At 34.3% G+C, this 27,961-nt stretch overlaps 1 protein-coding gene and 1 pseudogene across 2 annotated transcripts; one reads left to right on the top strand and one right to left on the bottom strand.

The window, feature by feature from the left end:
• Nucleotides 1–595: 595 nt before the first annotated feature.
• On the bottom strand, nt 596–16,296 carry LOC124456308 (sorting nexin-4-like). 2 transcript variants are annotated; one of them, XM_047006786.1, is made up of 15 exons: nt 16,137–16,296; nt 11,053–11,250; nt 10,536–10,641; nt 9,765–9,794; nt 8,597–8,680; nt 7,856–7,927; nt 7,679–7,726; nt 7,297–7,352; nt 3,769–3,816; nt 2,895–2,956; nt 2,605–2,670; nt 2,227–2,319; nt 1,362–1,525; nt 1,009–1,123; nt 596–910 (listed from the first exon to the last, which is right to left on the bottom strand). In XM_047006786.1, exons 2-10 carry the CDS (start codon nt 11,199–11,201, stop codon nt 2,935–2,937), a joined length of 615 nt encoding a protein of 204 aa, XP_046862742.1. In that variant the 5' UTR covers nt 11,202–11,250; nt 16,137–16,296; the 3' UTR covers nt 596–910; nt 1,009–1,123; nt 1,362–1,525; nt 2,227–2,319; nt 2,605–2,670; nt 2,895–2,934. The 2 variants fall into 2 exon arrangements, with proteins under 2 accessions (XP_046862742.1, XP_046862743.1); XM_047006787.1 differs by having other exon boundaries at nt 8,603–8,680; nt 16,137–16,287.
• The window catches only part of LOC124456327, a 25,554-nt pseudogene continuing 12,559 nt past the window's right edge, over nt 14,967–27,961 (top strand).

The raw sequence follows: 27,961 nt of genomic DNA, 5'->3' as shown, positions 1-27,961 counted from the left end.
TCGAGTAAGTTAAAATACCGGGGTTCGTACACTGCTAACTACTGTTTATCATTTATGCCTCATACACAAATCTGATAACTTTTTCAACTAATCCTTAACTATTTTTTTTCTAGCGAATCGTCGACAGCTTCGGCCTTAGTTGCATAAGTAAAATGAAGAGTTGATTAAAATATACTTGGTTCAAACCTAAATTTTGTCGTAAATTTTGCCCTAATATAAAAATTTAATGTCTAACTGCTTTGGTTTTACGGACCACTCCAGTCCTTATAAACAAGTTTTTGCGACTTATGTGTTCATGTTCAAGTTAAGTTGTTGAATGTTTTAACCCCCATCTTGTGCTATGGTTTTTCAGCTCTGGTTCCGGCCTCTTGTCAATTCTGAACTCCGGGTTATAACTCCGGCTCCGGTTATTTTATAGTCTGAAATTTTGTGTGATTATATGATCAATTTCAACCCGGTGTTTAGACCTTGCTGAAATTTACGAAGCTCGTCCGAGGCGTTGTGAGCACTTGATGTATGTCGCAAATATTTAGAAATGCTTTTCATAATTCTTAGTAAAATTATTTTCCAAGCTTTTTGAAGAAGGAAACGCTTATTTTGACGTCAATTTTTGTATTTAACAATTTTCTTTTGGTTTTTATTACAAAGAAACAACAGCATAGAAAATTATACATGCATAATTAGGTAATGTAATCGTTAATTGAAAATAATCACATCTACAAAAATTTATTCCAAATTACAATTGAATATATCACTAATAATACGATTGGACCAAAATAGAATTATTGTAATTAAATGGAAATTTTTCGCTCCATTACCAAAATCGAGAAAATGAAATGTGCAAGTGTAAAACTTTCATTCACGCCATTCCCTCGAAGGCCCCCTTCATGTTTTCCCAAGTTGATATTCCCTGAAAATAAAATCAAAACGGCGTTCATTTTTCAATCCACCAGACAAAAAACAGACTATGGGATCCCTAAACATAGCTTTTATATCTAGCATAATTACCAGTTTGCACAACTTTAACTGTGTTTTTATGTGTTCGATCAAAATATTCTTCACGTCACTGTCACGCTGTTTCTGAAATTGTTCATAATCTTTGTCCGCCATTTTAGTGAATGAACTAAAAACAACAAAAAAGATCGAATGTTACATCAGTACGATCACTTCTATAACCACAGAATTATCATCAACCCTATACGTAAAGCTCGTCCTAAGTTAACCATCGAGGTGAATTGTCAATCAAACGCCTTTTCAGGAGACAAATAGCAATATTCGGTTTCGCTAATAACATGTTTCTTTTGTCAACTGCACTCGAATCCACTTGACAAAATGAAGTTATTTTCAGAAAACTGAGAAACCTCAACTCTTGTTGCATATTAGTGACAGCATTTTCTGATTCTTCAATTTGAGTTTCTAAAGTTTGAAGTTTGGCTTCCCGCGCCTTGGGATTGTCGCCACCAAATATTTTTGAAGAAAGTCCTTTCCACAAACCACTTTTCTTTCCTTCTTCGCCATCCTCTGTCTGAGATAAGTAAGTACTTCAATTAAGTGATTTAGATATCGTGAATTCAACATCGTAAACACACAATACAATATCAGATCAAAGTTTTAACAATATACATAGAGCTTTTGATTTAAACAAGAGAGGGTAAGTTTTTTGAATTGTTTTGCAGCTAACTGAACGGTCAAAAATAATTTCCGATTACGATAATACTGTTGTGTGCAACTTGTTCTAAAATAAGTGACCAATTTAATGGTGCTGTTTGATTAATTGGCAAACATTTCCGGGAAAAGCGAACAATCCCAGGAGCGCGCCTTTGACACAAGCCTGAATGTGATAGCTGCAGTGCCGTTAGCCCCCAGTAAATATATATTTGTTGCTAGGTATCAAGTGGGTGCTTATTTCAAAGGTGACTGTACAAAAGTGGACTTTTCATTTCATTTGAATTTGTTGCCATAAATACACTTAAAGATAGACGATGCTGATAGGAAATGAAAGATCTTCGCCGAATGTCGATAAAATTGCATGGTTTTACGATGATATAAAATGCATTTGTGTGAAAATAAGAGATCGCCAAATGTTAATACCCATAATATACGAAAATTCTTCACTAACCAATAGCATAAAATATGTAAATTAATGACAGGATTTTAGTGCGACATGCATGTGATGTTGAGATACTTTTTGGAATTTAAAGAAAGCCCTTATTGGTAAAAACATACCTGATTGAATCCGCATAAGGGTGATACTCCTTCAATTTATCTACATAACGACATTCTTCTTCTTCTTGAAGATCATCAATGGCGGATGCAAAACTAGAGAAAAATTGTTGAGTTAGCTATACGTTGAATAAAGAACCGCTAAAACCACTCCTTTTATTTTTTTTACACCAGATAAGATTTAGTTACACTCCTCACAAACTTAGCACGAAGCATTTCAGGAAAATCGGTAGACTTCTCCGTCACAATATTTAAAATAAAGACAGAAAAGAATGACGTCACCCCCAAGCGTGGAGATGACGTTTGAGACAGTGATAAAGTTGCATCGTCTCTGTCAAGGAGATATAACTACTGTATAATATTCGATACAATAATTCTTACTTGTCCATGTAGTGACCGGCCTTTTACAAAGCATTGCCCATTTCATCTTCAATACTGCTCCACTCACTTTAAATACGGAAATAAAAAAATTGTTGACAGAAGCAAGATTAACAACATCTTAAGCTCATCTATAGAGAATATAAAGTTTACATAAGACTTCGAAGATAATATTTCTGCTGACTGACTGACCCAGTTCAAAATTTGACATGGAAACAGACTTTGGTGTAATAACATTTGGTACATTTTGTGTCCAAAGTGACTTTCATAAAGCCTTGATTGATACCACATACCTGAATATTTTCCCATAATTTGCATGCTCTCTATGGATATTTAACTGCTTCTCGGAAATTTTCTGGAGAAAACAATGGTTACTACATACATTGATTCTCATAAATATTGACTTTGATTTCGCAAGGCAAATATGTTTTACAATGCTTTTACTCTTAGACAACAGCAGTCATGAAAAATTAAAATTTTAAATTACACGTTTTGTGGCAGTTTCTACCTCCAAGCGTGAAAGCAACAAAAACTATCAAAACGACGAGTTAGGAGAGAATTGTTCTCGGAAGACCCTCTCAAGAATCACAATGGTTTTGCAAATACTCGTTGCTCTAGCACACGAAAACAAAACGTGGTTTTCCGACAATCCCACGACTGTAAACAGTTGTGACACGGAAACCGTAGCCATCTAATTGAGAGGTAAACCAGATAAAACGCATGCACAAAGACGATTCAAAACTTGCATGATACTTTTATTTAAGTTAAGGAAGTTGACTATATGTTTGTGATAGTAAAAATTAGTCATATTTAACGACATAGGAGTTGTTACCGCTCACTACCAATGTTTTAAAGAATATCCCTTAAAAGTCACGATTTTAATCCAAAAATCCTTCATTTGCCGATGTAAAGTCTGTATACGTGGGTGTCGCACTCCCGATATCCCCACCCTTTCAACAAACTTGGGCGAATAAAGTAAGAATAAAATCGGCCTCAAACAATTTGAAAATGACAAAAATGTGAAACATTAATATCTTGAAAACTTGCAATTATCACGTGCTTTAGATTTGCTGACAACTGTTTACAAAGACAAAACAATAGTTTTTTACGCATGTACGATTTCCTAGAGACCATATATAAAATGGAAATTGAACGTTTACGACAAACCTGTTGAACTTTAGAGTTTGCGAGTAATTTTTCATATCTTCATATTTTCTTAAAGAAATATTAAAAAATTTATTGACAATGCTATATTGAAATGAACAGCAAAAAGATTTGGCTGCAAATTTACAAACACAAAGAATCCTAATGATAGCTAACATCACTCAATTCTACATCTTAAAAACAAAATAACAAAATTACATGGCTGCAAACAACTCTAATTTATATAACATGAAGTAACGACCAATGACAAACTAAAGACGCTCCATTTTTAAGTGTTTCAGGCAATCTCTTACTGAAATATTTACGTATCTTTAAGGTAAATGCGCAAAAACAGAACTCATAACCACATCACGAATACAATTTTTAAACCTCTACGTCGGTAGAAGACTGAAGGGCTAAGCCAATAGAGTGTTTTCATCGGTCGCCATATTGGTAGAAAATCCCACATAGTAAAAAGAATTTATGTTATTTTCATGTTGAGCATCGGCACATACATGCAAACACTGTATGAAAATAAACCATAAATAAACCATAGATAAACCATAGAACAAAAGTAATTTTCAATAAAGTAACGATTAATACCACCACACCACAAAGTTTACAAGAATACACAAGCAATGTAAACATTCATTAATCAACTAGACAAAAGAAGATATGTATGGAAAAGATTTATATGACGAATTTGTAGCATGTATTAGTATGAACTAAAATACGATTTTTCTGTTTAAATATTTGTTCATATTTAGGACATTACACAATATTCATTGAGCTTCCTATATTAAACTGCACTTCCTCACGCTAACTTCCCTGAACCTCTTTAAGCAATCCTTACTACATTAATCAAATATTCGACAGATAACATTGACCCTAGTCTGAATAACTCTTGATATTATACTCAACCTCATCCAATAATTGTTGATTATCTTTTTTATAAGAATAATATTGACAGTACTAATACAATTTTTAACAACACATTAGATATTGGTATAATGCATGTGTTTGCTAATTTTGCTATCGTTTATGAATCATGATCCGCTAAGAACTGTCGCAATTTCTCAAACTTGATTATTCAAATAAAAGTGAATGAGAGATCTGCATTTTGGGACAATTAATGAATTATTTTCATAGATTAATCGGTTATACATACTTAAAAGATGCTGGAGGAAATAATTGGGTTTGCCTTGTCGATTTGTTCACTATTCGCTTCTGATACACCGAGAGTGACTTGCGATCGGTAATACCATCGATTTCATCTTTAACTTTTTGTCCAACTATGTTCAAATATTTTACTACAACATTCCTATAGGCCGCGTGTGGAAAAATACTGGAAACGACATTTGTTGGCCAATCTAGTTGCTGTGTTGACTATTATCGCTAATTTTTGCAAAGCTTTCGAATCTGTGTTTCGATCGTACTTTGAAGATTCTGGAGAGAGTTCCATGTACGTTATTAAGAACTGTTCGTTGTTTTAGTTTAGAAATTCATACAAATATATCTTTATGATTAACGAGGATTGTTTTCGTAAGTACTAACAACTATGACTACGACGCCTTGAAGTAGATTACAGATCAAATCACCCGGACGTGGAAATTTCAAGAACAAGAACAAAAGTAATTTTCATACAGTGTTATTATTTAATTAGTTATCTATGGTTTTAATTGGTAAAAGCGTAGTCAATGGGAGTTTTACGGCGTACAATTGTTTTTCATGATTGCCTAAAGTGCCGTGAGAATAATACTTTTACAGCGTGCAAGTGGTACGTATAAATAAAAATTTCAACCGTTTGAATGGTTTACAGTTACAGTAACATTTTGACAAGTCAACTACGACTCGTGTCATTCCCTGAAACGGTCAAACTTCGTACTCGCAGTTGTACTCTTGCTAAAGCTATCTTGCGTTGTTCGCGATGTGGAAGAATGTGGTTGAAAAATAAATTTTCGTTTGTGACATGTTGACGCTATACTACAATAGTACATATTTATAATATAGTATTAATAAATGAGAGTGGAAATTTATGGAATACTAATTATGTGAAAGTCTGGACATATAATAAAGGTGTTTTGTGGTTGTGAATGTTTGACCATCCATAACCTTGTGGGTGATTAGAAATAATTGTTTTGGACAGCTGGAGATCACTAGGTAATCGAGCGAGAAAAACAAGAAGTAGAGTAAGAATGATTTTAAAAGAAAATAACGCAACGTACGCGTGTCATCTTAAAAATGAGCTTGAAGTATAGAGAGAGCATCCTGACTGCATCGTAATGGTCGTGCAGTTTGAACACAAATATAAGTATTTATATAATTATAATCGTCAATACAGTACTGTTGATTATTGTTATTATCACATAATATTGCCAACCTAAATTACATAGATTTAACAAACCTTAAAATGCACACAAGCACATTTGTGTTGATAATATAAATTGCACCAAGTTATTATAACAACTTTCAGCAGGATGCGCTTATACTGCGCGATATGACAATAATCACAGCAAACAGTACTTTTTGTAGGCTTAGAGCCAACTCACAGTAAAGTTTGATGGAAACAGGAAGACAGCTTCATACGTTCTTGTGGTTTGATAAAGTCCGTGCAACATGCATTGCCTTGTTCGTTTTGTAAAATTTCGTAAAATTGAATTGTATATAGTCAATTAAACCAACAAATATTTTAAAATTATTGGATGAGGTTTAGCATGATTGATGATATCAAGAATTATTCAGACCGAGGTCAATGTTATCTGCCGAAAGAAAGAGGATCACATTAATCGAGATCTGAATAATTCTTAATATCATGGGAAAGTCGAATTCAATAATTGTTTTATTATACATCTGAACTAACTGAAATATTATTAAAACATAACAATGTAGAGCATTTTTTAAAGCTTCTTTAATTAATCCTTGTCAGACGCTTTTTTCTATTTCTTCTGCTTTAATTAAATATGGTTGTAAATATGTTTAAAGAGAACTTCGACGCTTTTTTATTATTTTTTGCAAACATCGCCATTGTTTGATTTTAAAAAAGTCGGCATAAATTGTAGAAAGTATTATTTGTACATATAAGATGCCTTTCTTACTGATATCGAGAATTATTTGCAGTTACGCAGTTGACCAATCATAACCGAAAATGTTTACACAGTGAAACAGTGAATAATAAATACATTTATTTACCATATTTGAAAAAACAAACACAGCCGGTTGTTCCAAAGCTAGCATAAAAGTTCTGTCCAACATTGATATTTGAGGTAATTATCATCGTTTTTTTCACATCTATTGCTTTCCTTATTGCAATGAGTGAAAAAAGAACTATTTTCAAAACAGAACTTAGTTAACGGTCTGGATAAGCACCAAACCCAAATGAGTAACATTTACACTATAAGATTTTTTACCAAGACTCGTAAATGACATACTTCCCCCAATTGAACAATCAGAAAGCTTGAGATAATATAGGCAACAATTGTGCTTCACACATTCAAGCGTTGTGAGTTACAGTGTGTGTAAAATAAAATAATGAATTCAAGTAAAACAACATACTTGTCCGGCTTTTTCACGCTGTACGATGCACTTATGCTTTTGAACTTCGATTCAGCCTAAACAAAAAATGTTTCAATAACTGTTCTCTCGCTTCACATTCTATCTTCCATGGGTGAAGATCATTTCTTTGAATTAAATTCAGTTGTAAGAGTTCTGTGTGAATTTTTTCATTAAGTTAGCATTTTGATATAAATTTTACTTGTAAAATTTGAAAAATGTACATAATGCACTACAATTAATGGGTTCCTTGGTGAATGTAGCCAACAAATATATCTCTCTTTAAAATATTTCTTTATCGATTTATTGTACGAAATATATTGGATGATCATGGCGGGACTAATATCCAGACCACATAAGATAAGCTATGTAATTACAAATATACCTTGCTTTGAAATCCACTCTCAACAACTGACTCTTTCCAACCTTCTTCCTACGTAAATACAAACTTGATAGTTAGGCTGGACACGAATCTTTTTGTACCAAATAATTTCTAAGAAACTGAAAGTAGACAATCCAGTCAACCTAACCATTTGATTTTCCGAAAATTACAGTAATGTACCTGCGCAAGAAATGACTTAAAATACTCGTCCAAGCCAAGTTGCGAATGCTTTGCAATTCGATGTAAGAAAAACTACAACAAACACAGAGTGAAAGTAAAGTTAATGTCACAATGTATGGAAGAAATTTCAAAATGCTTTCAACGCAATACAAGCATCTTTCCAAAAATGCTTATTATACAGTTCAGTTGGAGTTTCATTTAATGCATAATATGAAAATATGTATTTAAATTTTATTACGAAAAAAAAATAATTCAAAAGGTTTGTTGAAAAAAATCAAAACTAACAGTAGTTCTTAAACAAATAAAAGAATAGTTGTGCAAAATGTGAAAGTTGTCTATAGAATGCGATATGCTTGTAATGACATTAACGTCATTTAGGAATTACATAAGCTATTTGCACATCGAGTTCACTCAAACAACTTCGCGGTTTTTATAAGCATGTGCTAACACAATAAAAAATATTTTATTTCTTAAATGAAAAATTGACAAAAACATGTACTTGAGAAAGAACAAGTAAACTATTTTTTTATGCTGTATCGGCCCATAATAGACAGTCACGAACATGTTACATTACATTAACACAAAGTATTTTAAAACAAAATGTTACTGTCTACAAGGTAGCAGAAAATACTAATGAATATATTATTATTTACATATCAACCTATATGTATGTACTTACACAGTCAGGCTAGAAAGATTTAACTCAAAAAACGCCAGGCTCTTAATTTGTCGAGCTTGAACACTAACCTCCAAGCCATGACGTCTTCTTTCTATGAACTCCATGTTATAATTTTCAGCATTCAATCGAAATGCAGCAAGATTTGTCTAAATTAAAAAGTTACAAACGAAAACTTTTTAAGTTTGTGAGTTATTCTCTACAGTGGTAATGTAAAATTAGTTTTCTTTAACTGAAAAGCTGAAAATTTGCAATATCCCGATATCCACAAAATACCAGATTTTAATTTTAGATACTAAACATCACTGTCTGGCATAGTAAAAAATCGAATTATTTTCGAGATTCATAGATCGGATTTTGGCGAATTCCTTCTCAAAATAATAATTTTCCTTTATTCTTCGCATGAAATGACCATCGTGACACAATGAAATTTGAATTTCCAAGCGAAGTTTTTCCAAGTTACACGAGATAATAATATGCATTTATAAGGTGTTTGCTAGAAAAACGTGTTTGTAAGAAAACACGTGCATTGAATGTAAAGGAGTGCGAGCTATATAACAAACACTGCGCCAAAAACTTCATTTTTTCAGAAAAAAAGTTTTTGCTAACATTTAAGTATTTTAGCCTAACTTGAGGGAAAGTAAGACGTAGTAAATATTGTAAATATAAGTCGTAGTCCTCCCCCCTCCAGGTTCAATGTTGTGGTGTCGTCCCTGTATAAAGTCGGAGCAATGTTTGATTCTGATTATGAAGAGGCTGATTCTGATTCTGACATTATAAATTATCAAGAATATACATATTTCTTCTTTTTCTCCCAGTTTCAAAAATCAATAGTTGCTACATATTTTCAGTGTACAGTGTATTTAAAAACCATACCTACATGTTGGCTAATGATTTTCATTACCTTGAAATTGTCTGTATGAAATATACACTACGATAACAAATATTGAAAAACTAGATTTTCACACCCTAGTGTCTATTTGGATACTGGTTGAAATTTTAAATTTTAACCTCTGTTTAACAGAGAAACTTTTCATCAAATATACATTTGATACACAGCAAATATCTCTCAAAAATCAATTACAGATTTTGTAAAAAATTTCTTCAATATAACTTGTAAAAGAAATATGACAAGTTAAGTACACAAAAATATTTTTGGATGTATCATACTTGATGCTAATGAGGTGGCCAAACTAATTCTATCCAAGAAATTTTAATTAAATATAAGGTTACCTTTTTCTCTGGTAATGGAGGAATGATCACCTGGGAATAAAATATGGGAGAAATGAGCATAATTGTAATTTTGGAAGTGACATATCAACAGACGATGGGATTTTAATGCATTGAAAAAATTCATAAAAAAGTCATGTGACATTCCACATTATCATCAAAAGCCACATTATGAACAATTTGATTAAATTATGTATTATAATATGTAAGACTGATAAGACTTGTATTGTGTGTAGCCTATGCAGAAAATGAAAGAGGTCTATTGTGTTCAGTACTAGATTACTCAGTCGGCTATAGGTCAAAGCCTATAGGCTGGGGCTTTAAAAAGGCACATTGTAACTAGACATAATTAATTTTTACTTTTATTCCAACTTTAGCTAAATTTTCTCAATTTAAACCATTTGGACTGCTCAAAACCATAAGATCTACATTTTAAATTCACAAAGCTACAACCTTGTGAAGTAGTGGGTTTTTCCAGTTTGAACTTTATGTAACAATATGTGTTACAAACACAAGCCAGGAAATGCAAAAGCTAAGGAGCTTCAGAAATGCAAATGTTTTTAAAAGATTGAACCTATCGAGGGGGGAAGGGGGCAGGGGGAATAGATATCACTTGAAGGAAGGCACACAACTTTGTCTTAACCAACAGGCCTTGCAATTAGTAATCTACCACTGATTATGATAGGACTCCAAAAATAAAAATGTTTACTTAAATTTACAGGTCTACGAAATTTTTTTTTTGTATTATATGTAACAATATATTATTTAACTTACACTGGGATAAGTGGTTTGTAGATAATTTCTTAACAAATCGAATTCACTATATCTGCGCCATAAGCAGGAAGATTGCTGTGCATCATCATTTTGTGAATTAAAACACCTACAAATGAAACAATAGAACTATTTGTTGAATTGATAAAATTCGCAAAAATGAAAATGTAAAACAAGTTATGGAAAATATTGTTTTGATGGAAATCATACATTGGACACTGATTATGACATCTAAGCCTACACAAGATCAAAGCCGTCGCAAAGTTTTCTCACTAAAGTAATGATGTCATCATGTCAACAGCAGAATGTGGAGATGTTAGCACTTCTGAATTCATGGACTTTTCATCCAAAATAATAAATATAGTGCTTTTAAAAAAATATTGACCTTAGTTAAAGCCGTTTTTGACAAAAAAATAAGATTAATAATCTTACATTTCTAATTCTGTAAAATTGAGAAATATTGCAAACATTTCTAAAAGTGGCGAATTTACAAATGTAATGAACAATTCATGATGGTTACCTGGTTTCAATTAAATACACAATATACGGTTCTTTTAACTTTTCTCCCGATCGTTTTTCAATATCTTTCACCAAAATTTCTTTTGTATTTAGCAGACAGCCTTCAAAATATTTATCGCAATCCCCAAATCCTTCCGAAACGTCCGCCATTTTATATCTCAAATTGCATGAATTTATTAATGTTGCATTGTGGGTGTTTCTATACAATAAAAAATGAGGTAGGATGAAGGTGAAGGTGAAGCAATGAGATTATTCTACAGGGTGAAGGGGGTGCTTATTTTTCACACCAGTCTATAAAAAAATATTTAACTTTTGACTGATAACGGAAATGTTTGTACGTAATAAAAAAAGTTCTATAAAAATTTCATGAACAACTGTCTTTAGATAGCAATCGAATGGCTATGAATAAATGACCAAACGCTTAATCAATAAGTTACTCCAATAAAGTAAAGATTTGTCTCGTATTTTTTCTTCTAGAATAGCACGATATTGGTCCAAGTCTGGCTAAAACTAGTGAATAACACGCAAAGAAAACATATTTTTCATTTTTTTTGCAATAAACACCAATTTCTTGTTGATTTTCTCTACGATAAATTCTCAACAGTTCAATCAATTGTCACCCTGGGAGAGAATCTCGAAACACTAAACGCACGTGTCTGGCATAAGTTCCATATGTTTTATTTAGTACGATGTTTGGTATTTCCATTCCATTACATGAACACTTTTATCTTTGGGATTTGTTTGTTAAATAGATCAGTGTTACTACAGAGCTTTGGAGTTTTTTCTTTTACGTACGTTGGAAGGGTTTGAAACTTGAGAATGGTGTGTATTGTCCACTAGGTGTGTCTTTAAAATAAAGGTCAGTGTTATTGTTTTCAATTTTATATCCAAAAATATGAAATATCCAAAAAATGAATAACTCTATCAGGAAATGTGTCAACGTTAAATCTTAGGATTTTATCAAACTAATTGAATTTAGTGCTGTGGGAATATTTATGAAAACCAAAGTATCATCCAAAAATCTTTTGTATTATTTCATTGTGCCGCCTTCTAAATGATTTGAAATAATATTTTTCTCAAATTCTGTAAAAATTATATTAGCTAGTACTCCTGCAAGGGACGAGCCAATGAAAAACGATCTGTTTGCTACTAAATTTGATTGTCAACTAAGAAAGTTGTTTTGTTACAGCAATCTAAAATGAGTTTCTTAAGAGTTCTTTGTCTTAAGTTAGTGTCCAGAGTTTTCTTTGTAAATGTACATGAGCTGATTTAAGTCGCATGAAGGAGTATTCCTGTAATCTGCTCAGATATTTCGCTTTGCATGTTCACATAGCCTACCTAAACTCCACAAAACCAGTGGTGGCGCCAGAGGGGGGCTACAGTCCTCCCGTCGGAGAAAATTTGACGATTTGTCGAGGAAGGAATACCGATAAAATGTAATTTCATTGTAGATTATTGCATTTCATTTGTAGTAATGTCCTCACTCAGCATTGGCACTAATCTTCATGCACGCCAGCTGTCTGACATCAAATTAAAATGAATAAAAAATCTTTGCGAAATTTTGTGCATTTCGTTCGAGAACAAATATGCATATGCAACATGAGATAAATTTGCATATGCAATCGCCAGGACTCTCGTCCTCTTTTAGTCTTCTGTCGGTTGTTTTTTGCAGTTCGACTTTCGAATTCTAAAGGAAATTTCTTGTAAAAAATCTAAAAAACATTGCTGTTTGAATTTCAAATCAGCAAAGAGCATGAGATTTTAACAGTTTTAGATGTATTGGGCTATTGTCTGTGATAAATCACCATCAAGCGTCTAGACAGCTAAAGATGTTAGGAATTTATCGTGATGAAAGAGCAAACTGGATTTGCTTACAGTAGTCAACAAGTTCAACGCTAGGTTTCTCAAGTGTAGAATTGTTCTCTTAACGTCAAACTATCAAATTGTATGAAATTATGTCGTACTCTTTCATGTTTGATATTGACAGTCATGTTTATAAATCCTTTCCTAGTACACCACTGATTCATTATATACATGCAGTCAAAAAGAAATGCTCACCAGAAAAAAATTTTAACAGGCTAACATTTATAGAGTGCCAAAACACGAGATTTAAGTTAAACAAGAAAAAAACAATAATATATTTATTTAACTAATGGATCCTCGTCTTACTTTGATTACAGCTTTGTATAGGTTAAAGAAGATGTTCAATATGTTGATGAAGCATATGTTGAAGAATATGTTGATCATTATTATTTAAATATTACTGTCCAACATTACTAGAAAATCCAGGGAATTCTTTTTACTTACTGCATACATTTGTTGTATATTCAGTTGTGTTAGACTATATCTTTTGAAATTAATTTTTTTTTCAAAAAAAAAAGTTGGGCTCAACAGAATATATGAGCAAACACCCCCTCCCCCAAATTAGCGTTCTAGTGGCGGCTCTAACAACTAGTCCATTACATAATGTTAATTTTTCATGTAGATTTAAATTCTTATTTCAAAAACTATGTATCAATGAGTTTGTTAAGGAGAGGATTGATAACAATTTTTTCAAATTTTGCCTGAAAAAAAAATATTTGGATGGAAATTGCATTGTGACATAAGCAAGCATAAATCAGCCCTCCTATCGGGGATCTTAGCCTCTCCGACGTGAATTCTTGGCGCCACCTTTTCACAAAACATAACCCGATCTGCCGTCATTTAGACTTATCATAGTCACAACTAACACTACACTCTATAACGTTGGAAAGTTTCCGTCATCTCTTCTTAATTCACTAGCCTTAAACAAAGTCACACTGTCTGACTCATTGAAGGCAGTGAATAGCATTTGCAGCATTCCGGCCACATCAATTATTCAATGAAAGTTACCAATTCGTCTTTTTTGATGTTGAGTCACTCTTTATACTGACATCCCATTAAAAAGAACTGTCGACATTATCCTAAAACGTATAACTGCAGAGAAAACTATCGACACTAACTTAAGGCAAAGAAACTCTTAAGAAAGTCATTTTAGATTGCTATAACAAAACATTTTTCTCATTTGATAACCAAATTTATGTGCAAACGAATCATGTTTTATTGGGCTCAGTGGCGGATCTAAGGTTAGTCAAAATAAATTACTGCAGCACATTCTGGCATATATTTACATTTCTAAGTCCCTCAGAAGCATATCCATTGGTGAAATTATATTCTTTAGAAATTCAAAACCAATAGTGTCTTTCTGAAAGTACTTCGAATTTAAAATTAAAGAGTTATAATTTATTTTGACTAACGCTGGATCCGCTTTTGATTGGGCTCATCCCTTGCACAAGTACTAGCCAATATTATTCTTGCAGAATTCGAGAAAAATATTATTACCAATCTTTTAAAAGACGGCACAAGACGCACAACATGATACTACAAAATATATGGCGATGACTTGATGATACTTTCGTTTTGATAAAAATATTATTCTCACAGCAAAAATTCAATAAGTTTGATAAAAACCTAAGACTTACCGGTGACACATTTCCTGATGGCGTTATTAACTTTTTGGATGTTAAAATTGAAAACAAAAATACCGACATTTACAACAAAAACACACATACCGGACAATACACACCATTCTCAAGCTATACAGTATATAAGACCGACCTATATACAAATTAAAATAAACAAAACAATAGCTAAAATTGGAATACGCCTCCCATATATAGGTACGAAAAGTGATTTTCTCATCAAAACGTGCAGGTCGAAAATTCTGCGCTTACTGCAAGATCCTTTATTCTGACGACTCCATTAACAATAAATCAACTTTTACTACTTCTCAAAGTTTCTCAAACCTGAACTGAACTCTTCACCATGTCTCTTCCACATTTCCATCGCGCAATCCACGCAGTGAGTGGACACAAGACACGTCATTTGCGCGTGTTTCTTTGATTTGGAAACGCTGCAGCAGGGGCCGTAAGGTTGTAAAAAGTAGCAATTTGAGTGTACTGCTAAGGATATTTTGCTTGCGTAATTTTACAATAAAAATTTACAGTGTGGTGAATGTCTATGGTTAACATTAGGTACTGATGGCCAACGGTGAGTGTTAGCCTAATATGTATGTCTATTTTATGTTATTATCTAAGCGGAAGTATGCGGCTGTTTATGAATTTGCTTCTAGACAGTATATTTTCTATGCAATCCATCTAAAGCTGATAATTATGTCGTGAAGCTTCAAAACAAATCTTTTGACTTGAGTTCGAAAGGCCTCGTTTATTTTACTTGATTACATGCTATTGAACGCACAATAAAAGTTAACGAATTTTCCTGCCCATTCGAGAAAGTATGATATGTGCGTATCCAATTAAATCAAAATAACTTATAACATTTTTATCATTGTATGAGACATGTATTACCTAAATATGCTTGTGCACAACATGAAATTTGTATATGATTTTACCGCACAAAATCAGGTACACACTCAGCGATTTTGAAATGATTTGAAGTAGGCAAATGAAAGAAACAAATTAAGCGGCTTAGATTCTTCCTGTTTGTAATTTTCTGTTAATGAGAAGAAGCGAAGCCAGCCGTAGCACTCAACGTGGTGGTGAATTCCGCAGATCGCCAGTGATCAAGATCACAGATCCTGTTGATTTAGTAAATGCTTTCAATACCTACTTCTTTACCACGTCTGGCTGACAACCTTACCAACTATATTCTCAAAAACGTCTCATTTCTTATATAAACCCAACCACTACCTCAATTTCTTTTGATAATAATTTCTTGGACAATAAGATTATAAATTCCTACAAAACCAGATTCAGGTCTTACTATACTATGGCGCCCTCACTTCTTTGCTAGAAACAACCGAAGCAACCAATAATTGGCACGTTAATAATGACAAGGGCCTTATTAACGGTCTAGAGCAGCCCGTATTATCAGTTGTTTCAGTTTCGTCACTTCTTACTTCTTCTTACTTCGTTTCAAATCTTGTGGGTTGTGCAGATATTGCTTGTGAACTGTTTCACAATAATTTTCAAAGTAAAGAAGAAGAACTTTACCGTGACTACCTTTTCTCCCATTTTCAACAGTAGCTTTAAACTTAATTTTAATTACCTTAAGTTTAGTTGTAACAGTAGCCTTCGTCAGTTAGTTTGAACGACGAGGAAAGTTTTTTCCCAATTTGTGCAGCGTTGTCTTCTGATGGATACTTCGCATAAAGTAAATCCAATATATCAAGCATATAATTATTTGTCTGGCAAGTCTCCCAATTTAGATTTTTTGCTATTCTTGACGTTTTATAGTCAATTTAGCTCAATTACATCGATTCTCTAGACAAAGCTTTCGTTACATCTAGAAAAGTTCTCTTAAGCATTCATTACGATAGAGAAAAATTAGCCAATTTCTAGTCATTATTTTGAGAGAGTTTACCAAATTAACCACTATTTGAAGACACTCAAAACACACACAAAATACTTATTCTCGCCAAATTCGGTAATGATGTACCAGTGTACCATGCAATGCTGGCCTGATTTTGAGTTTTGTTTACGCTGATTGACATGTAGGTATTCGAAAATTTTCTGATACGTGTTAACCTTAGAAAGCGATTCAACTCTGTATTTGTTGAAATTAGAATCGCAAACAAAAGAAATCAGTAGGGCAGAGCTGAATATATGAATATTTACCCCCCTCCCCAATTAGCGTTCTAGTTTCGCCCCTGTCCACAGGGTGTTTTTAAAAAATGAAAACCTTTAGAAACTAGATTGTGAAAATTTAATACACGATCACCATGCTTATCACAGAATACTATAGTAACAAATATACGTAATATAAATATTGAAATATTTTATGCACCAGTGCATGTCTTAGCAGATAGGTATTGCAATTATCACAGTACGCCAATTTCTGAAAGTCTTCTTTTTTGGATTCCTGTGTAATTATTATATGGCAAACGTCACTTCCGGAAAATGGCTTTGATTGGCTGAGAAACATTTTTGCCGATCGATTATTTTCCCGTAATCGACCACGGTCCAAAACGCGTGATTTTACTGTCAAATGTAAACAAACTTCGTTATGCATACAGCAAAACGCAAAATAAACGAAACAAAAAACCATTTACGAATTTGATTCTAAAGAAAAACACTTGGAAAACAGTTTAACTATCCAGACGATACAATTTGAAACGATTTATTTTTATGGACGAAAATCAGAAAAGTAAAAGCCAACCCGTACAAAACAGCAAGGACGAGAAAGAAAGCAAATTCGTTTCAGGTCAAATAATGCCATATAATAATCCTTTTAATAAACTCGCTTTCTCGTTCTTTACTGAGAAATATCAGACCAAAGTAAATGGTTTGAACCCGGGAGTATCGTTACATGTTTGTAACTGTAGATCGTCCAGGTTGGTATGGTCCTGAGAAGGACTGTTTTTGTTGTTGTTGACTGACGTTTCGACAACAAAACAGTCCTTCTCAGGACTATACCAACCTGGACCATCTACATTTACAAACATGTAAATATCAGACCTCTGTCTTTTTGTACAAACCTCGTCCTACGAGCTCGGTCTTTACAAGAAGACCTCGGTCCGTTATTTCTCCGTAAAGACTAAGCAATTAAAACTAAGCGAATCTTTAGAACTTCAACTGCCATTATAATTTTGACGTGTTAGTTAAATTTTTGCTTGCCATCTCTAAAATATGGCCTGCTGTTGGCCATTGGCATTTGGCAACCCTTCTCCTACCCTTGTCCATTGGTATTCCAATTTTCAGTGGATTAATTTATGAAAAAAGATAAATCAAAAGATTTATGGGATTTTGTAGACAATTAAGTGATTTCGGAGGTTTGCTAAGAATTCTCGAACATTGCATGGCATGCAAAAGTTTTGACACATGTAGGCAAAAAACATGTCGGAAATTTGAGTCGCTGTTATTGCCTCAACATCTTTCGAAATGAATTTTTGGCACTAACAATGTGATATAAAATTTCTTTTTATATTATTCTAAACACCAATTTTTTCAGTGCCCTTAAGGTTTGGTCAAAGAGAACCTACTTTAACAGATAATATTTCCGGCATATTGTGCGACTATCCTGATGGTGGGCAAATATTAAAGGTATGTAAATTTTGTGAGCGATATACGGAATACTAAGGTAAATGGTTTGAACCCCCGGGAGTATCGTTACATGTTTGTAATTGTCGATCGTCCAGGTTGGTATAGTCCTGAGAAGGACTGTTTTTGTTGACGTTGACTGACCGACTACTAGAACAATCATCTTACAACCCTACATCACACAAAGCCACCACAATCAGAACATTAACAAGACGTGCACAAATCATATGTGATTCACCGGACGCTCTACACAACGAAAACAACTATCTCAAACGTGTTTTTGACAAAAACAACTATAACTCTGACTTTATCAAATGCAACACTTACAAACCCAACGAACCCAACGAAACGAACAACTCAGTGACAACAGCAACGATACCGTACATCAAAGGTACGTCTGAGACTATCTCGCGTATCTTACGACCATACAACATTCGTGTTGCACATAAACCAATCACAACGTTACGACAAATACTAACGAACATAAAGGACAAAGAACAACCCAACGAACGACAAGGTGCAGTTTACAAAATAAACTGCTCCTACTGCCACGCCTCCTATATCGGGGAAACTGGCAGGAAATTAAACATAAGACTTACTGAACACAAACGAGCTACTAAGAAACAAGACAAAACTAATCACATTCCCGAAAATCACCGAATCACAAAGCACAACATTGACTGGGACTCGGCATAATGCATTACTTACAGTACTGAATATAGACAACGGCTTACATTAGAAAGTTGGTATACCAACTTGGAACAAACCCCCCTGAACAGATCACAGCAACTACCGGCACCTTACAAATGACTTATTCACAATACAAACAAACGATCAACTAAAAACATTACACTTCACACTAATTCACAATGACAAAACACAATTGACACCCACACATAACAACTAAAAACATCACACCGAAATCACACATCACAACTAAAAATATTTCGCTTCACACTAATTCACAATGACAATACACATTTCCTGTACACACAATACAATGACGTAAGAACCAGATAGCAAATACGGCTAACCTGACGTTTACTCCTCATTTGAATCTGAAGATGACTACCGCTAAGGTTGTCGAAACGACAACAACAACAAAAACAGTCCTTCTCAGGACTATACCAACCTGGACGATCGACATTTACAAACATGTATACGGAATACTGTTATTTAGCGAAACATCACAGACAAGTATTCATGCTGTTTGTGCGATATTGTAATGAATATGGTTTCGATGAAGGAGAAGTTCCTTAGCCAGGGACCGACTGCAATCTTGTGTTTAAGTTCATTGTTTATGTTCAAATCAATTTAGCGGTTGTAAGTCTTATTTCTTTACCCTCGTGGATATACCATGCAGTGCCTCTGCGACAATTTAAACAGCTCACCACCCCCACCCCCCACCAGTCTGCGTTACTTCGGTGAGGCAAGTGATGCAAAACAATGAACTGACCCCTTCGCATTCAAGTCACGAGAGAAGATTCCTACAGTGACGATGAAATTTTTTTGCTTGCTGTGCCTCAAAAAGCTGAAAAGAACGTTTATTGTCTCTGTTAAGCTTAAGTGATACTGATCATTAACAGTTGCTTTGAAATAAGATGGATTTTCACTCTTATACATCTCCAGACACCCTTCATTTTAAAACGTTCACATTTTAACATTTTCAGACTATGAAGCTTTTGTTCTGATATCATACATTCATGTCATATACTAAAGATGCTTTTTAGAAGAGTGCAGCGAAACTATGGTCTCTTTAGAATTCTCCTTTTTCTGTCATGTAGGAACTAATTCAGAATGCAGATGATGCTGGCGCAAAAGAGGTAAAGTTTCTTTACGATGGTCGATCTTTTGGAACAGACTACCTTGCATCAAAAGAACTTGAAAAATATCAAGGACCAGCACTTTATGCATTTAATGATGCAATATTCCAACCTGATGATTGGGATGGAATACAGAATTTAATGAAAAGTAATAAGAAGAATGATATGCTTAAAGCAGGAAGATTTGGCATTGGATTTAATTCAGTTTATCACATAACAGGTTTGTGTAACATTTTTGAGGATGATGTTTGGAATTTACAAACGACGTTATAATATGTTGTGAATGAAACTGAAGTTTTCATGTTATTCAAATTTTTCATAAAATTTTTCGTATTCTGTGGTAACATATGTCTCGGTCATGGTTCGAGCTTCGAACTAGCTTCAATTACAACAGAAATTTTGGAGAGAACAGCTTTGGAATGCTACACTTGGAATGGACTAGCTTTACAATTTTGATTTTCCGCGTACATAAGGCTATTTTTGGTGTACCTTTAGCGCCTTCATAGTAAAATTATGTTTGGCTTGTGCGTACTCCTCCTGCTGCAAGATTTTATCACCGCCCCTCTTCAAAATACAGTACAGTACCGCTCGCGTATTTGTTAACATAATTTTGCGTATGATACGCGTGTCATACGCGTATCGTTCTCGTATCATACGCGTATCGTTCTCGTATCATACGCGTATCATTCTCGTATCATACGCGTATCGCTCTCGTATCGCTCTCGTATCATACGCGTATCGTTCTCGTATCATACGCGTATCGTTCTCGTATTATACGCGTATGTTTTTCCTATGATACGCGTATCATACGCGTAGCGTATGTTAAAGTGGTTCTATGACGAAACCTTAACGTTAAAAAATCATCGATTTTAGCATTCAATAGTTTAAACACATATCAATTATTGCTTTCGTAAAATGTAAGCAAAAATAATAATACAACGAGGGAGTTATGAACATTTGAAATGTCTAATTTTCATGTCCGCCATTAAAATCGGCCATTTTGAATATTTGCAATCAGCAAAGTCTGTGACGTCATAGTCTTAACACGGCAAGAAGCGCACATTGGAAAGTATACAAAGTAATACATAAATAGAGCAAAAAAATGTCAAATTCATCGAGATCTAGCTCGCTCTCTGAGTCTTCGATCGAGACAAACGCATCGATTTCTTCATCGGAATTTGTGACGGCGAATTCGAACGAATCTAATTCGGAAATTTTGCCATTTGTCGATAATATTGAACCGCTTGCTTCGCCCGATGAAATTGCTGAGTACGAAGCTACAGTCGCAGAAGAACGGCGGGTTGAAGACATGCTGCAAGATCGTTTTGATGCCCGTGTTGATGTTACTTCATGGTAAGATGTCATTCTTTAAAACTTCTGGCAAAAAATCTTCCCAATCTATGTTCTCCTTACAAATAGCTTGCATGACTCTTTTACCGTTTAGTAATACTGAGGCTACAAAACCCAAAAAAGAGGATCATAAACTGAACATATGGTTGCCAATACACCACGTCTTGTACAAGGTCTATCTTTCCGTGTTGTGCAAAATTGGAAAGAATCGTTTGCAATGCACCTTTCAATACCTAGCACTCGTTTGACGTGCAGGTTATCAACATAGGTCGAGTTCCTTTACATTTACAATTGTGTTGCATGGCATCTGTAGCATTAATCTCACCTTGCAATTGTTCTTGTTCCAATTGCCATTCCAGTTATATTTGGCGTTGCTTCAACTCCTCTTGTTGTCTTTCTAACTCATGTTTCTTCTTAAGAGTGAGCAACTCTTCTTTTAATGCAGCAGCGTTTGCAGTTATCCTTTTGGAAGACAGTGATGATACCCTTGAAGATACGGATGAAGAGCTCTTGCCTGAGCTTCGGAAACGATGGGATCTGTGTAACGCATTTCTATACGTTCCTGTGTTAGGTCGTTAATTCTTGTTTTAGCGTCAACGGAACACTCGCGAAAGCTCTCTCTAATATCATTAAAGTAGCTACTTATAATGAGCAGACAGACCACTAACTATCGTTGCGTCTATTAATTCCTCGAGAAAACGTTTGAGATCATCCATTTCCAACACTAAGCCATCTTTGTTAGCCATTAATTTAACAATATCGGTACATTGTTCTCTAAGTAAGTTGTCTAGTATTCCAATCCTTCTTCTCACCGCTGTTCCAACGAAGCGAGTTTTTGTACGCACATGTTTCTTGCTTTGCGCGCTATTCTGTGGTGACTTTGGCGCTACTCCATCGTCTATTTTCGGTTGATTTATTCTTCAATAACTCGCTCATTCTCTTCAACAATTTCGTCCGACACATTATTAATATCATTGTTCTCGTTAGATTTACTTATTTCTACCAAATTATTCTCTTTGTTCGAAGGTTCTGACATATCCGTGTCGTTATTCATTATGTATTCCAATTACTCGCTGTATTCGCCTGATATTTACCGATTTTCTTCGTAAATTTGTGATCCCGTCGCTCTTTGTGTCAAGTTTTTTACTATAAGTGTTTTCAAATTCTTTATTCATCTTTCATTTGGCAGATAAACCACTGTACGAGATGCTATCGCATCTTACATCGTTTGTTCAAGAACATTCATCATATAACATATAACATATAACATATAAAACAACTATTGAGTCAATACGAAAACGTTTCGAAGCTCTCCGAGCTGCCATGCTTCGGCACTTACAGTTTACTTTTTATCCATAACATCGCGATTCTAATTTTAAACTTGAGTTGAGAATATTCTATTTTTTCCCAAGAATCACATCTGACCGGCGTAAGAAGGGGGAAAAAGGCGTGTTGGAATTAAATAATTCAAAATTTTTGAAGAGCATAGATACAAAGTACAACTGGGGTATCTTTGCAGCGTTTGTAATCAAACAGTATCTTTGCATAATTTTAGCTGCTGTTTTTTTAACCATAAATGCTTTAGAAGCTAGTAATCACAGAACCTTTAGATTGCTTCTACACCACTGCCTTTGCAAGTATAATGTGTGGTGCACTCCAAATGCCAATTTTACATGTGAGCATGCATTGCTTTCGACATTTGCATAGAAAAAACCCAGCCACCTACAGAGATTAGTGATAATACCCTACAAATGTTGGAGCAGTATACCGTAGTACTCTACCTCCGTACAAGTACACAAACCTTCGTTAATGACATACGCAAAAAGATTTTTACCCAGAAAGCAAGGACTCTTAATGAAATTCTTCCAACTGAAGGTGCAATACAAGAGAACGTTAAACGTGCAGTCTACCTAGAGGGGTATTTTGCTGGGGTCAGTCAATTGTTCCTACAATGGGAATGATGGGATTACCTTCTTTAAAGTGGTTCTATGACGAAAACTTAACGTTAAAAAATCATCGATTTTAGCATTCAATAGTTTAAACACATATCAATTATTGCTTTCGTAAAATGTAAGCAAAAATAATAGTATAACGAGGGAGTTATGAACATTTGAAATGTCTAATTTTCATGTCCGCCATTAAAATCGGCCATTTTGAATATTTGCAATCAGCAAAGTCTGTGACGTCATAGTCTTAACACGGCAAGAAGCGCACATTGGAAAGTATACAAAGTAATACATAAATAGAGCAAAAAAATGTCAAATTCATCGAGATCTAGCTCGCTCTCTGAGTCTTCGATCGAGACAAACGCATCGATTTCTTCATCGGAATTTGTGACGGCAAATTCGAACGAATCTAATTCGGAAATTTTGCCATTTGTCGATAATATTGAACCGCTTGCTTCGCCCGATGAAATTGCTGAGTACGAAGCTACAGTCGCAGAAGAACGGCGGGTTGAAGACATGCTGCAAGATCGTTTTGATGCCCGTGTTGATGTTACTTCATGGTAAGATGTCATTCTTAGTGTGTTACTTTGATCTGAATCGTCTGCCGTTAGCTATGATAACTTTATGGAAACATACAATTTGGCCAATATTAAAGGTGTGAATGTGGCCATTGTTCGTTGGATCTTGTTGTCAACCCTCAAGAGTGCCGATGCTGCATGGAAATAGAGCAATGCCGTGGTAAAATGTATCAGTTCGAAATCGATGAAAGGAAATGCATTTTGGATCACCCTGGCTTTAACGAAGTTTGCCTGAACGAATTTGTTCTTCAAGCAGCTTCGTTAGGTTTAAAGACCAAAGGTCATCGCATGATACAGACACTTCATTTTGTATTTCCTTTAAAACCTTAGTATAAATGTATATTATATATTGAAAGTTTGCCTGGATGTATTATTGGTTCTCTCAAATTGTGAAAATTTATCATCTGCAATATGTGTAAGTATATAATAATTGCGCGCTTCGTCTGAACAAATTTAACCCAAATTCTTCTCAAAGACTCGTCGTTTGGGCTTTTATGTAATGAAATGCCTGTACTTCTATCAGACTTATTACTGCAATCTTGCACGACACAGCGTGTTGAAGGCATGTTAAAAAAATTGAGTTATACAACCTTTTAAATCTCTATTTGTATATAGTGTTATATTGTAAACAGCCGCGAGTTAAGACTATGACGTCACAAGCACCTTCCTTCTTGAAAATTCAAATATGGCGCATTTTAATGGCGGCTCTTAAAGTTTATCGCTACGTAACTCGAGCAGCATGAAATACATTGCGCTAAAATTTCGCCAGAAGAGATTTTTTTACATACACTATTAATCTATGAAAAAAAAACGAGAGGCAAAATTTTCGTCATAGTACCACTTTAACAAATACGCGAGCGGTACTGTATGTATTAAAAAAAGTGCGAGCATTTGAAATCACACGACATTTAGAATTTGCGTGATTCTGAAGTAGTTTATTCCAAAGAATTTTCCTAAGGAGAATCAAATGCAAAAGAATAGAATTTCATGCTGAGATTTGCAATGTGCAACAGTAGAGTTCATTGGCAACAGCCACAATTTTCCTTCAAACAAATTTTTCGGTTGAGACGTGAAAATAGTGTCAGTTTTACTACGGCGATATGGAGTAATACATTCTTGTTTTTGATTAGTTGAACATTTCGTGATGAAGTGGCTATGGTTATGATCATAGAGATTATAAATAAGACTAGAGGTGGCATCGTTCTATAAGCTATAATTCAAAATATGGTACTTGTTTTTTGGGGGGCAAAATCGATTTCCGGATGTTAAGCTACAGTGGAAAACTATGATTTTTTCACTTTTTTGTACATATTATGCGTAAATACTATAGTGAATACTATAACAATTTAATTGTCGAACAATTCTTGCCTTTTTATCGTAATTTTAGATGGTTTAAGCCACTTGCATTTTACAAAACATGTTTGTGTTGCTTTTGTACTCATTCAGTAAATTAGAAGTCCGTGAATCATTGCTTGATAAAAAGACCTTTTTTGTTTTTAATTCAACTGATAACAGACTTCAAAAAACATATATTTGTCATCCATACCGGAAAATGTTAAAACGGTTAAACTATGTGAGTATGTGGCTTGTAAAAACAGAAAAACAGAAAAACAGAAAAGAATAACAAGTTTTCATTGCATATAGTTAATTAAAGCATACAAGGCATACGGAGGTTGTAAATAACATATAATCATAATAAAAGCTCGCTTAAATAAATTACTAACGGAAACTTTTCTTGATGCTTGTAAAAAAGAGCAAACAAACTTACTGCAGTATGTTAAAAAGAATCGAAGCAGACGGCAAAAACATCATTTGTTTACTTCCTGTTTTAATGTTTTATCCGGGACCTAAATAATTAATCCCCCCCCCTAATTCACGCGTCGTCTAAATTGGCCATCAATGCCACCTCTAGTATTATTTAGAATCTCTATGGGTATTATGGCATATCCACTACATTGTTCTAATTTACTCAACTTACGAAAGTAGGATTTATTTTAAAATCCCATGAGCATAAAAAGTCCTGTGGCAATAATATATTTCAACCTGCAATGACAACGCTAAGCAAACTTTATGTGTTTAAGTGGGATGGCTATTCTATGAAAATAGTAATTGATGTTGTGTTTTTTTCGAATCAATTGCTGAAATATGTATCTGTCCCAGCCCAACATTGTGTTTACTATTATTTTGCGTAGACCTTCCTGGAGTAGCAAGTGGAGACAAGATTGGATTTTTGGATCCTCACAAAACATGTTTTGGAGATGGGCAGTCAGGTCAAATGTACCTAATAAACGAAAATTTGTCGACAAGTGAATTCCGCGGTCAATTTTTGCCTTTTCAAGATGTTTTTGGTTTTGATATTTCCAAAAACTTCCATTCGACGCTTTTTCGCTTTCCCTTACGTAATTGTGAGTCGAAACTAACGAATAAAACCTACACAAAGAAAAGTAGTGAGTCTTTTAAGTCGCTTCACGACGAAGGCCCTATTATTCTCTTGTTTATGAAAATATTCAACACATCGGTGTTTATTGTCATGATGACAAAAATGGCGAAGTGTGTCTTTTTGAAGTAGAAATCTCATCGTCAACAAGGGAAGAAGTTAAACAAAAACGACATTCTATGCTTGAGAATGCAGCAATGAAAATTTCCCATGAATTCAGTTGTGTCATTGAAACAAATGTCTCTGAAAATTCGAAACAGAAGATGTACAAATGGCTTGTCTTCAATCAAATTGCATTTGAACGAGATGATCGAATTAAGGAACTTTCGGAATCTTTGAGTCTCCTTCCTTGGGTTGGCTGTGCAATACCATTAAATGACAACGCAAAGAATGAAAAACCTGGTAGAATATTTTGTTATTTACCATTGCCTTGTGATGATGACTCTCTGACTGGACTTCCTGTCTTGGTTCACGGAGCCTTTGGAGTTACTAAAAATAGACGTGGTCTGCTATGGCCAGGAAGCGAGTGTCAAAATAATGAAACAGCAGAATGGAATGTTTTGCTTTTGCAAAAGATTTTATCGTCTGTCCTATGTCATGCATTCAAATCAATTCTCAACGATGATCTTAGTGCAGGTTTCGATGATTTAGCAAAGCGTGATCTAATTTACTCTACCCTTCCAAATCTTGACAAAGTTGTTGGGCATTGGGAATGTTTAATCGAACCTCTCTTTAAAGAAATAAAAAATCTTGATCTTTTTTTGCTCAAACCAGCCGTACAACTACTTCTTTGGTTGCCTTAGAAAATGCATATCTTGATTACATGATGAAAGTTGGTATAAAGGAAATCACTAGAAATGCTGTTGTTGAAACGCTTTTATCAAACTCTACATCTGTGGTTTCAGACTTACCTGATCATGTAAGGAAAATTATTGAAAAATATTTTGACGAAAAGCAAAAGTCACACCAAAGTCTTTCAATTGTTATATAAAATCAAATACTATCCCTGAAGATTTTTCTAGAGAAAAGCGTTTGTTGTTGCTCGATTACATTCTTATCGATAACCCTTCTCCAGAAGACCTAAATGATGTTGATCTTCTCCCATTAGCTTCTAAATCATTTGTTTCTTTCAAAAAGCATTGTCACAACTCTGATCCGTCATCATCAGTATTTGTTCCCAACGGTCAATGTAGTGAGCTTCTGATACCCAATTTCAAGCACCGGTTTTTGGACATGTCTATTTCTCCTTCACTACTTAATTGGTTTAAAACAAAGGCCACAGGATCTTCGAACACATTTAATTCAACACAGTTAATTAATCTCACTCCTGAGCTAGTTATTGAGTGTATAAAGTCAAATTTTCCTGAAGAATGGTCGCAGAGTTCAACCTATGTTTTATGGGACCCAGTTAAGCCAAATCATCCCCCGAAAAGTTGGATCCACGACATATGGCAGTGGATTAATCATAACTTCAAAGACCTGGAGCAATTTGAAGGAATCCTCTCATACCGCTTAAGTTAAACTCTAGAAAAGCACTTGGTTTTTGTCATCAAAATCTAAGCTTATGTTTAGTTCTGACGTTTCTCACAATGATCTGCCATTAAAGTCCGCGATCTTCTTGTTGCTGTCGGAGCGATTTTATTACCGTACAATGTTTCCATGCTGTATGTACATCATCCAAACATTTCTAATTATATCAA

Source organism: Xenia sp. Carnegie-2017, unplaced genomic scaffold (assembly GCF_021976095.1).
Source record: "Xenia sp. Carnegie-2017 unplaced genomic scaffold, XeniaSp_v1 HiC_scaffold_45, whole genome shotgun sequence".
NCBI classification, from domain to species: domain Eukaryota; kingdom Metazoa; phylum Cnidaria; class Anthozoa; order Malacalcyonacea; family Xeniidae; genus Xenia; species Xenia sp. Carnegie-2017.
This window is presented reverse-complemented; position numbering and strand designations above follow the sequence as displayed.